A 13355-nucleotide genomic window follows, 5' to 3' on the forward strand; every position below is an offset into this window, starting at 1 on the left:
AATTCGTACGTGTATTTTTGCCCGTTTGGATGCGTGTCAAAAAGCGACTATAAACATTAAATCGGGAATCACTGTGCAGGGCCATGCGTTTTGGCAACGTTTCGCATTTTTCCGGTTTCATTCACGCCGAATTCGAATCGCACTTTTCGAATGTTTAGTTAGGATGGGAAAGGATCGTTTTATCATGACCAATTAATGTGGTGCGATGTTCCACTTTCGCGATGTTTGTTTTTCTTCAAGGATCGTGTGACGGTAAGGTTTTTCCGCTTCGGAAAATTCTCCTATACGGGGTGTAAAAAATGCAAAAATAATATGTCAGACCTTGGTTCCGAAAGTGCCAATCTTGAAAGTTTGCAATGTAAATATTTTCGATTGAAATTTCAATTCATGCTCAAGGTTATGATGGCGTAGCGTTCACTCGGGAATTAAACTTGAATTGATTTTGCCGTAGTCTGATTTTCTTGTAAGAACTACTGGATTGTTTGGTTCTCTTATAAATGTGAATATGAACTTTATATTATTTACTATATTAGGTGTTGGCATATTAAGTTATTAAATAAAATAAAAATTAAATAAAATGTGTCATCGGTCATGTGTTCGATCCCCACGCGGTCGATTTTTTTTCAAATACCTTTTAAATATATGTAATTAAATATTTATATTTAATTTTTTAATATGAAAAAAAAATGGTAATAACCACCTACCTACCTACCTACACGTAAACAATATAAAACTCCAATAGAAAAGGTAATTAATTAATTAATTAAATAAATTATTAATAGACTGTGGTAAATTCTTTTCAAGATGAAACATTGGTAGCAATTAGTATATATAGAAGTTTTTTTATTTTGTTATTGTATTCGTATATACGTTTTGACAATGGTTTAGCTGTGGCGTACATATATATGTTTGTCGAATCGAAAGACTATTATAGTACGGTGAGCGTTATCTCAGACCGACAGACAGATTAGCGATATTATATATATGATAAGTCGTTCCATTTACGAAGGCCCGCCTTATGTCCACTAAAAAGCTGCGCATGCTAGTATTTCATACTGATTCTTGCTTTTGCGCACCTTTTCCGTTGAGTGGGGGTGGGCCTTGCAGTACATACATATGTATATGCAATGTGATAGTTTCACGATCAACGTATTAGTCATCAATTATCCAATATGTAGTGTATGGGGATAGCCTAATGTGATGGTGATGTCGAAACGAATAAGACAACGAAGTGCAATTGTTAAAAAATTTCTTTGGAAGCTACCCAAAAGAAAAATCGCAAGCTCGGTTTTATTCGCTCGGTCAAGGGGAGTGACTTTGCCAAGTGTGGTCTCGAATAGTGGTGCGATTACTAATTTGTACTTGATTGATCTTACACATGCTTTGATTTTGCAGTAGACGCTTCTGAAGGTTTGGAAATGTCATTAATCTGATAACTGACCATTTCGTAATAAGTATTTATGTACTTTAAATCAAAAATGCCACTTTGCCTGAAGAAAAAGATCTTCGATCAATGTGTTTTGCCAGTGATGACGTGTGAATGTGAAACTTGGACATTGAACGCCAAATTGCTACACAAAATCATATGCACTCAAAAAAGTATGGAGCGTTGTATGCTTGGCATAACGAGGAAAGACAAAAACGGAATATATGTGTGAGAAGTATGTTGACAAAGGCTGTGGATAGAGTGAAAATATTGAAATGGCAATGGGTGGGCCACGTGGATAGAAGAATGGAGGAAAAGTGGACAAAAGAAGTGCTAGAATATAAGAAGTGCTAGGTACCCGAGAGAATGCAAAAGAGCAAAAGGAAGAACGCAGGGAAAATGGGTAGACGAAATTAGGAAAATGAGAGTTGCGCAAAACAGAGTCGAGTGGAAGCGTGTTGGAGAGGCCTTCATCCAGCAGTGGATGTCGAATGGCTGTAGATGATGATGATCTATGTACTATCGAAGTATAATTTGATAGAAGACTCGGAAATAAGATCTTCATTGAAAGTTGTAGCATTTCAATGAAAATAGTAATGTCAATGATACATTTTGTGAGAAGCATTGTTAATTTTGATCCTATTGAAACAACCAATTCACATGAATAGATTTTTTTCACATAAATAAATTTGTGGCGGGTGATTAAATTTTTATTGCTTTATTGCGTTTATATTACAATATCTAAATCATTCATGATGTATAGTTAAATGATTTTTTTTTATTTTCGTAAGTAACGTCTGGAGCTTTCCACGCCTACTTCGTTTATTAATTTTGGTGATGATCCTAATATTGCGATGACTATAAAATATACACGGGTGTGGAACTTAATATGTATCATCATCGTTTTCGTACAAATAAACTAATAATAATGTCGATGACTAAGTTAAATTTTCAATCTATCTTCGTGGGTTTTCTGAATTTTCCTCAACTTAAATTCGCACGTCAGTCGCGGACTTTTTGGCTGAGAAAAATCACTCTCACGCAATTGCAAGAAATTCTTTCGCATTTTATTCTAAGCTCTTCACTCATAAATTTTAATATAATGTACGACATATGCATATTTTCTCAAGGACGTATAGAAACTTTTCGAGACCATACAAATTTGTATGCTTTGATTAAAATATTTCCAGTTTTTAGCTTGTGTATAATAAATTAGGAGATTTCCAATCATTTTAGTGAATTTGTGTTGATAATGTGCTTAATTATATAAATTTTTCATATATTAACTTACATATTAAAATTTGGTTGTTTAATTTTTATAGTAATTTCGATGTATGCATGTTAATTTAAATTCATGTCAAAATTTTTGATATTATACATTTATTACAGTAATTGTATACATACACTTACTAATCAATGTATATTGTATATGTTACAGTCAAAGTATACTTTCAGTTTTCGTTTGGCGTTATAATATATTTCAACTATTTAATTATATCTTCAGGATGATGGGGTTTGCGAGCTTAGTTTGTATTACTTAATATATTTAAAATTGGTAATGACTCTACATATATGTCATTTTAAATTGCATACATATAATACAGTGGTTATATACAGGTATTTAATAAATTCCGGGTATGTATTAAAGGAGTACATATTTAAAGATGAATAAATATAAGAATAATACATTGGATGCATTTACAATTTGGGAATTGTGTATATGTTACAGTCGAAGTATATTTTCAGTTGTAATATATTCCAACTGGCGTTTTAGGTCATTCATTTTCGAATACAATTCAACTAGTAAATTATAGCTCTATAAGCGCAAATACACTTTCAACAATGTGTGCCAGTTGTAATATAACAGTTGAGTTTTAACGGGTCTGGTGTTTTTACGAATGCTTTAGAATCCAATAATGAGTTAATGTTTGCTAGGTAATATGAATTATGGTAAAGAGTATCGTATTACGATAACTCCGAGTATGTGTTCAAAATAAAAATATGACTTTCCAACTTAATTTACTAGTCGAGTGATATTCCAACTAGTCAAAATACATTTCAACTATAGTTGGTATCAGGTTAAAAAGAATATATTCCAACCAGTCAAAATATATTACAATTCGAACATACTCTTCAACTGTAACATATACATACATATACACTTATTAATCAATATATACATACATACTAATTTGATAAGTAAATGTATGAAAAATAAATATTGACTTATATAAAGTCATTAACTAATATAAATGCCTAAATATATGTATGTCACAGTGAAATTATATTTCAAGTGAAAATATATTTTCACTGACGTTTCAGTGAAATCATAACCAGTTACAGTTTCAGGGTTGGTTTTATTCATTTAAGATTAGATTGTTGGGGTTGCTATTATTTAAGGGTTAGGTTAGGTTAGGTTAGGTGTAAGGGTTGGCCTTATTCATTTAAGAGTGAGTTGTTAGGGTTAAATTTATAGAGTTAAACGTTGTAAATTTATTGTTTGATACATTTTCACTGCTTGAATTGTTGAAAATATATTTTCACGTGAAATATGCTTTCACTGTAACATATACATATCTACATAATGCTTTTATAAGTTTTTTGAATTGTCTAATATGTATGTTTAATTCATTTTTATATACATTAGACACAATGTTTACTAATGTACACGCATTGACTAGTGAATGTATAAATTTACTGATTTTAACAATATTGCGACATTTTCATAAATTTTTCATTTTATTCGAGCCATTTCTTATTGATCAATGCGTCTTTTTTTTATAAATTGTACATATGTGCAATTTTCATCACATTGAGCCTTGGTGAGCTAAACTTGTCACAGTTTGTGAAGCAGTCGCATCACCATCGGCTCCGGACGATTTAGCATCAGGAATAAATAGGATGTGTCGTCTCGTATCTCGATTGGGTATTTATTAATGAGGACGTCTGACCCGTAATTAGTTCCCGGTTCTTCGACACCGAGTGCATACACATGCACACAATACGAATGCAATGGTTGCACCGAACCATTGCATTAGTATTGCACCTATACAATATCTACGAATTCGTTTACGCCATTCGTCATCGGTCAGGTGTGCTTTCACGTCGTGTTTATATTCAATTTTTCACCCGGTGGAATTTTCTCCCGAGTGGTGTGTGTGTGTGTATAGATTTTGGGATTTGTTTTGTTTATGAACGTGTCAGAGAATGTTACGGAAAATGCTTCGAATATTTTTTTCAGTATGTATTCGTATTTCGGGCAATGCTTTTTCGCTTGTCGCACACGCCAGGAGTGAAAAATGCGAATTTTCAAATGTTTTTCATCTTATTTTATGCGGGTACATTGTCCGCTAGATTTTGTTCAACTAAAATTTTAATCGATTTTTTCGAAGTTTTATATGTTAAAATAAATACTAGTGTATATCTGTTCGATCTTTTATGTTGGACGCATTTTCCAGAGTGGTTGTATCAATTTTTCATGGGAATTATACGCGTACGAGGATAAATTATCAAAATGGACTGAATTCAAGCTGAGGGTCGTATATTTATTCAGGGGTGGCTTAGGGTATGAAAGAAGTAGTATTATCGTTAACAAAGTGCTCAATAATTTAACGAAAATACCCATCTATACATTGTATTTCCAACTGGAATAAATTTGTGAAAATAATATTAATATTCTAACAGATGATAATTCCTTAAAAATAGTATTAATCGTAGGGTTTTTTCTTTTTGCTTATTAATTTATATAAGCAAAATGTATAGGTACAGTTAATCTATATGTATTGAGCTGCAAAATGGACCAATACAGTATCCAGTAAATATATATATATATATATATATTTTTTAATTACAGCTTATTGAATGTTCATTCGTTAGTTTAAATTTATTTCTATGTAGTTTGTTCATTGAATTATAAAGCTTGTGTTAGTAACAATAGGGAGCTTTACTCTTCGTGTACGTAATAAATATCTAAATACGGAAACCTTATTTTAAGCGATCGAGCTCTAACAAATATTATTAGTTTTAGATTTTTAAATGCTTTTTATTATTACTAAATTACATATTTTAATAACTACTGATCTACTGATCATTTTCTATTTTACAATTTTAATTTAATTTGTTAGTAATCATAGTATTATATTATTCTAATGTTAATGTACAGCATAATAGGAAAAAGAGCTCATAAACCTTAAAAATGTTATTAGTATAACGTAAGCTTACTCCACCTACATATATTCGACATGTTATGATTCTTTGCATGCTTTAGAACCAATAATATCTTGTCGATCGTACTTTGGCACTTTCATCCACTTTGATGTAGAAGAAATATTATGTTTATGTACATATTACTTGTTTCTATATGCTTAAATTTATGATAGAAGGTGTGTGCGTGCGTGCATCTGTGACTTGAGTTTGCAAATATAATGTAACTATAGTATTTTTATTTATTTTGATCGGTTGGTATATGTGATAGGGTAGATGAAACGAGACTCTGAGAATGAGAAATATCTGTACATTTGACTTAGGGATTGCAAAAATACCGGAATTTCCGATACCGGTATTATCGAAATAAAAAAAGAACGACACCGGTATTACCGATACTTTCGGTTTTTTTGTAAATTAATTAATTGTAATAAAAAAAACATGCCCCATAATATTCAGAGCAATATGCGTGTTTCAAAATGTTTATTGAAAAATACGCCAAACTCAAACATTCAAATTCAGGATATTCGGGTATAAAACTGTAAAGTAGGTGCGTCCCACGTATAAAGGATTATAATGTTTCGTAGTTTTTTTTTCTTCCATTCCGACTTAAGCTTATAAGATACCCAATCATCGCTCCCTGGAGACGTAAACGAAGATCCAACTATCAGCTGGGGAACTAGTTGTTGTTGAAAGACAAATTATATATATTTTTTCCATACACTAATTAGAAAATTAGTCTCTGTCGCGTCACCATTGTATATGTATATAATATCGTACTAAAAAATGTACCAAATCACATTTTCAATTAAGACGTACCTAATTTGAAAAAGATTAGCACTTTCAGTAAACATTGTCTTATTTAAATTAAAATTTAAAAGGTTTGTGAACTTGAGACACATTGTAGGGGGGCCGCGATACCGAAAATGTTGCCGAACATTGTATTTAACGATATGTATCGGAAAACAGTAAAAATTAAAACAATTTTACAGACGTGTGGCGTGATAAAATAAAGAGAAATCGAAAACAATTTATAAAATAATACCTCGCTCATTATCACGTATGCAAAATATATACGCATCGGTCGTTTTCGTAGTTTTTAGCTATGGAGATATCGTTTTCGACAAATAAAATGTACTAATTTGAAAAAAATCTTTCAAATACCGGTATTACCAAAGGCTTATTTTCAGTCAAACACCGATAATATCGGTACCGGTATTTATGTTTAAATACCGGTATTACACATGGCTTATTTAAAGACCAATACCGATAATACCGGTATTGGGACTTTCGGTATTGCAATCCCTAATTTGACCTAGACATATCAACCTAATTATTAACCCGCAAATACCACGTGTACAATTTCTCGATGAAAAACTACTTTTACTATATGTTATAGTAGTTTAGCAGCTTCTTGCATTCGCAATATTGAATGAATTAATATTTGGGTGCATCGATTTCTATAAGTTATGGCGCAAAAGCGAATTTTCTGTTCGAATGTTTACGATTTCGCGGCAGCTAGCTGCAGATTGCCGCTACTCGCCGCTCTCATATGTTTACGAACTGAAATGTCTCCGTTTTTATTTTGCAGTTTGGAGGTGGGCCAAGTGAGCTTCCAGCGACCCACTGCCACTGCCCAACAGCCGGCTGCAGCACCAGACCACGTCAGGAGGTTCCCCTGGGAACACCAGACCGACTCCACCACCTGTGACACTTCACTCTTGGACTCGACCGATTCCACGGAACCGTATTCACAATCCAGATTATACCCGAGCCCGGTCACACCGAACCCGTCTCCGGAGCGCAAACAGTCGTATCTTCAAAAGGTTAAGAATCGCCTCAGCGAAACTTCTCTGGATCAACAACGCACTCCGGTGACCAAGTTTAGGCTCAGCCAAGGACCTCCAGAGAGAGTAAACAGTTTCAGCGACTTGACCTTCTCGCCGGAGTGTCTCAAGAGCTTCGGAAGCAATCCATCTTTGAAGGAAACAGTCAGTGAAGAAAGCCCCATCACCAGGGAATTCAATCGTCTGTTCGAATCCAGCACTAATTGGGATCAGAGGAAGAGTTTAGATTCATTGGAACACGTCAGTGGAAGTTTCGATTCGAATTTCGTAGATTTGCCGAAGGCTACTCGAGCTGAACGACCCAAGAAGTTGTTCGAGAACGAAACGTGCTACCAACAAGGTGGCAGAGAGGCCGCCCTTCAAGAGTTAGATAGGTTGGAAGTGGAATTGGAAGATGTCAAAGTGGCTCTCGAAGCTGACAGTTCTGCTCTGTATGGTGGAGTCGATGCTGATCATTGGAGTTTGAACGTGTCTGTTGACAGTGGAGTTTTCAATAGGATGTCCTCTGGTGATTCCGGTCCTCTATCTGGTGAGTTTGTCGTAAAAAGTGGAAATAAGTATTCATAATTCCATTACTTTTTAATGTCGAATTTGAGCAAAAGGGTCGTTGGGATCATTTATGTATGCGTTTTGTGATTTTAAATGAATCTGGAGCTTAAAAACGTTCGCTTAAAATTCATATGAAATTTGGTTCCTAAAGTGCGGATATTTTTAAGCGAATCATATGCATTATTTATTTATGATAAGATTTAATATGTAAACTTGGGTATTAGATAAAATTTAAAAAAACATATGTTTGATTTGTATTATCATCAATTTGAAACAATAAAGTCCATGTTGCATCATTCGATAGATTATACATAATACATCATGTAAGTAAAAAAAAGGTGATAGAAAAATCCGTATCTATAAAATACATATCTATCAGAAATCTTAGATTGTGTCAAGGGTATATTTTTTGGAGCTAAAATTCGTACAAATATTGCAAAAATACAAACACAATATGTTTCAAACGGGTTGGACAATCACACTACAAAGAATAGAGTCGAGAATTAAAGTTTTGGACCGCAGCCAGCGACGACAGATTCACGATACAAGTATTTGTACTGTGTGGGATAAAAATCGTGTTTTAATCTTTTTTTTCGATGTAAATTATCAATACGAGAATGCTTTTCGTATCTTTAATTGATAAGAGTGTATAACTGTTTCAGGAGAAGAGCCGTCATTGCAGCAAGACTTCAACAAGGCGACAGAGTGTGTCGACATCTCCACAACATCACCGCTGAAAGACAAAGTTCCGTCTGCGGACAACACACCAGTGTCGTTGCACACTTCTAGGGACTCTGAAAACTTGTCCAAAATGATACCATCGGACGAGAGTATGGATAAGGAGGGCAGTCCGGACTCGGCAGCCGATAGCCCCCAAGCTTTGTTCGGTTTGATGAAAAGCAATAGTGTTTCGGCGAGAGCTTCCATGTGGCAACAAATGCAAGTGCAAGCTAATAAAGGTATTGACTTTGAATTCTATTTACATATGTTGTTGTGTAAATTGTTGCATTTTTTAACTTTTTATTGTCCACCTGATTTCAGCTTCTATCAGACCAGTGTTGCGGCATTCCAGAGCTAAAGCAAAAGACGGTTCGCCGTCGGTTCTTGAGAGGTTCAAGACCCAACCGATAACTCTCGGAGAAGTTACTAACGCAGTTAACGAAAATTCTTCTAATCCTCTTAGTCAGTCACGCAGTAGTTTTAATTTATCGCTCGAACAAGACGAAGACGGTAAGGAATCACACTTTGATGACATACTTTATTTTAAGCATTTATTTCATGCACATTAGTAATGTATGTATAGAAAGTGCACCATTTATTATCTTTTTTATTTTTATGAAAAAGCACTTTGAATCTTTAATGTTTGGTTCTTTTTGGAATATTAAGCATTGATAAGATAAAATATTGCACTATTTTTGATTAGTTGTTCCACCTTTATTTTTTCACTTACATATATTTTTATTATTAAATTTATTTATGTATTCAAATTTGTATAGCACATTTTTTATTATTTACAATTATTTTTATTTTTCTTTTGCATGTTTTCTACAATTATCTCATGGCTGTGATCAAATAAACTGTTCGTATATATATATATACATAAATCGTGAAATAATGGTTATAAATCTTGCCATGTTCGCTTGCTTCTGTACATATTATTACCTTGTATATCCCAACGCTTTCGATAAAACGATACAATATCAGCTAAACTTGACGAAAATGATCCGGCAAAGCTAACGCTCGCCGAGAAAATGAAATTGTTCGGTGCGGTCAGCTCGCCGAAGCCTCCGTCTGGCGCGAAGAAAGTGAGAAGTTCGCGTTTCCAAACCATGCCCGTCCTCGCTAGTCAGGTTGAGAACGCTAAAGAATTGAACGAAAGGAATACTACAGCTGCTGAAGCAAAAGTTAACCGTTCATTGCCGACTGGCAATAGCATGAGATCATCGTCTTTGTCCAATAAGGAAAATTTGAGCGATGGCGACGATACAAAAGTCTTGTCGGTTGCTGACAGGTTACACAAACTGAATCAGCAAGGAAAGAAACTGGACAAACCGATTGTCAATAATGAAGACGATCTTAAAGCAAAGAAGGAATTAGGTGTGCTTTTATTATTTTTTAATTAACTTTTTGTATTGGTTTGAAATACGCTTGTATTGCTTGTCTCATACTAACATGTACTAATAGTTCAATTAATTTTCTTCTACTGTAGTATGCACACTAAATATAGTATATTTTGTTTTTAATACTAATAGTAGTATTTGTACTATGGAAATGGTTATATTATTAAGTACTAATATCATATTAATTTTATGAAAACAATCATAAAAATAAACATTTATAACAATATTTTCACTAATAGTCTCTTTTGTTTTAACAATTTCATTTAATGAGTGTCGTTTTTATTTGAAAACTAATCATTGACTCATATTGAGATACTAAAACAAATAAACGACAATATACAGCAGCTTATTCTTGTTACTTTAGGAGTGAATTTCCGATTAGCTCAAAGTAAACTTGCCGAGCAGGCTTCGAGAATGCTAACGACAGAAGTCAAAGGTATTCTCAAGTCAAAGTCTGGAGCTATTCCGCTTCTACCATCCGCTAGTGAGGGCAGTAACATTGCAAAACAGGCCGATATCAAAGAGAAAAGTGGATTTAAATTACCTCCGACACCCAAAAGTAAGGAAGAATCTCCTCTGAAGATAAAAGAAACGCCTATTCCTAAACCGCTCACTAAAGGGGAAAGCTCCGAGGTGAGAATATCTTCATATTTTAGCCTTTTGTACACATCAATTTGAATGTGAGCATGCTTTTCGCTGCTTAGCTTCTTATTGTGACCTTATATTGTGTGCTTGTGTCATTCAAAATTCGTTCCACATGTGGTGAATTTGTATCGTCGTTTTTTCCAGGGTCTGAAAGATGAAGGCATCGACAGTTCGTCGGACGAGGAGAGCGGCTCTCACAGCACTCACAGCTCTGGAGAGAGTTGTTCATCGTCGGAATCTTCAGCTGAGTCTGAAGACGAGAGAGAATCTTCTCCGCAGCCGGTGCCTTTGAGGCCGTCACAGCTCAAAGCTTCGAAAACCGAATCCGACCTGTGTAAGACATCACCGAGTGCCAAATCGGATGGACGTATAAAGTTACCGTGCATGGACGAGATGCGAGCCAGAGAAATCATGGAGAGGTGTATGTCAGCTAAACCAGAAAAAACCACGTCTCCGAAGCTGAAACCAGTGCTAGCTCAGACCCCTGTAAAGTTATTAAAAGTACAACCACCCAAAGTGACACCAGTCGAAAAGCCCGAAGACGATTATAATCCATCAGCTTTCGTCAAGCTGAGGAATTTGAAGAACGAAAGCGTATCACCGAATAGGCTCTCGGGTAGTTTTGAAAAACCTGATGCTGTTGCTCCTGTCGTTCCGGATTTCGTTAAGAAATATATGCCGCAGTCAGTAGCTAAGTCACAAAGCATGCATGCTTTCAATACTCAACTAGTACGTGAGCTGAAATCGCGCAAGGAAGCTGGATTGGAGCCGTTGAAGATGAGGAGTCCTGTGATCGACCTTTGCGAAGGTTCAGGCAGCGACGGAGAGAGTAGCGGAGGACGAGAAGTCCGTCACATTACTAGCAGACGTCGCAGGTGAGAATTTTCATTTGAAGAACGCTTTACGATACGAAATCTCATAATAAATGTTCCAATAATTGTATTAAATTCAAAAATATTCGAAAATAATATTGTTTATATAATAAATAATGTAAAAATTAACACAACGCTATATTTTTATCATTGCAAATTGTAACCTGTTTTAAAATCAATAAAATTAGTGCCAAAAGTCACACCTATCTACTGTATTTTTATGTAAATTATATCCAGTTACTTTATCCAAACATTCACCTGATTTTTTTTCAATCAACATGCATAAGTTATATTCATATTTTGATAAAAATCTAGATAAGGTTAATTCTGATTTGTATTATAATAACTCATATGAGATTTTGTATCGATTAGAATATCAATTACACTCGTTTTAAGGTGCATTTGTGAATATTTTTCGACTATCTCGTTTATGTAACACACCGTTCATTTCATATGTGAAAGTGTTAGCTAATTTACCATATATACGTATACGATTTTAATTAAATCGTAGAAAATTTTTACTTTTATCTGCGATGATGGATACGATGAACCGCTAAAATTAAACAATGACGCAAACGAATTGCCACAAAGATTTCTTTTCTCATTTTTTTTATTGTGCTATAAATGCATGTAGGTACGTCTAGTTCTAATATATCATTGGATACAGTTCAAAGCACCCAAACAGTACGAGAGACTGTGATTACTCTGTCTATTGTCCAGAATAGCATTCTATGAATGAAACGAAGCTTGAAATCATATGTGTAAACATTGAACATCCTAAACATCCATACCATGCACGCATTCCAATTCCGTTTTAAACTATTTACGTACGTATGTATTAGGTAGTCTCTCTCTCTCTCTTCACGGGATATTATCAAAGTCCGGCTCGATTGATTCATTAGCGCTGCTTACGAAGATTGATGAACCCGGTGTTCTTCGGCAGCATATGCCTGAGCGAAATTGCATTGTAATTTCAATACTGTTATTTTGTTTTATGCCTCCTAAAATAAACACATTGGCCATATGTCGGATCTATAGGTGCTGTTGAACTCGGCTCATCCACAACAACATCGTTGTAAGTCTTTTAATCCATTGATATTTATTTTCGGTTCATTTCTTTCGATTCACATTTATCATTGAATATATCAAACAGTATTAAAACATATTTTATCCATAGTAGCATAAGTACTTGGTGTTGTCCTAGGTGTTTTCGTATATATAAATAAAAGCTTGTTAAAAGATATAAACATTTTTATACGTTTAAGATCAATAAGATTAATATAATCGATGTAAAATTGGTACAAATAAGTAAAATCCAAGAATGGATCCCACACATGGGAATGATATTTTGGATAGTATTTTAAGAGATTTATTGGCCTCCATATTTGCTCGATCTTTCAGCTACAGATTTGATCAAGATATTTGAAGGAGCAGATTTATATACATATGTTTTTAGTGATCAGCTTAAAGAGAACATTTGTAGAGAAATTTAAACGCTTGGGCCACAAAAATGAAGTATGTAATGTTATAGAAATGAAGTCATACTTTACAAAATGGAAAATTAGCCTTATTTAAGAGATGTCATATTTTTAAGCAACACATTTTCAAACGTTTGATATTAAGCATTAATAAAAAAGTTATTGCTCTCAAACTTTACTATGCCATTTGGACCAAAGTAACTAATTTGTGATAC

General features: G+C 34.2%; 1 protein-coding gene across 1 annotated transcript in view; it reads left to right on the top strand.

Annotated features, from left to right (window-relative positions):
• Positions 1-13355, top strand: part of LOC143914929 (uncharacterized) — a 218411-nt gene that overhangs the window by 129382 nt on the left and 75674 nt on the right. The window contains exons 6-11 of the mRNA XM_077435339.1: positions 7221-8005; positions 8688-8984; positions 9067-9255; positions 9730-10122; positions 10510-10778; positions 10935-11665. Of these exons, the coding sequence (XP_077291465.1) occupies positions 7221-8005; positions 8688-8984; positions 9067-9255; positions 9730-10122; positions 10510-10778; positions 10935-11665 (2664 nt within the window). The remainder of the gene's footprint in view (positions 1-7220; positions 8006-8687; positions 8985-9066; positions 9256-9729; positions 10123-10509; positions 10779-10934; positions 11666-13355) is intronic.

This window comes from Arctopsyche grandis, chromosome 7, assembly GCF_051622035.1.
Source record: "Arctopsyche grandis isolate Sample6627 chromosome 7, ASM5162203v2, whole genome shotgun sequence".
NCBI classification, from domain to species: Eukaryota; Metazoa; Arthropoda; class Insecta; order Trichoptera; family Hydropsychidae; genus Arctopsyche; species Arctopsyche grandis.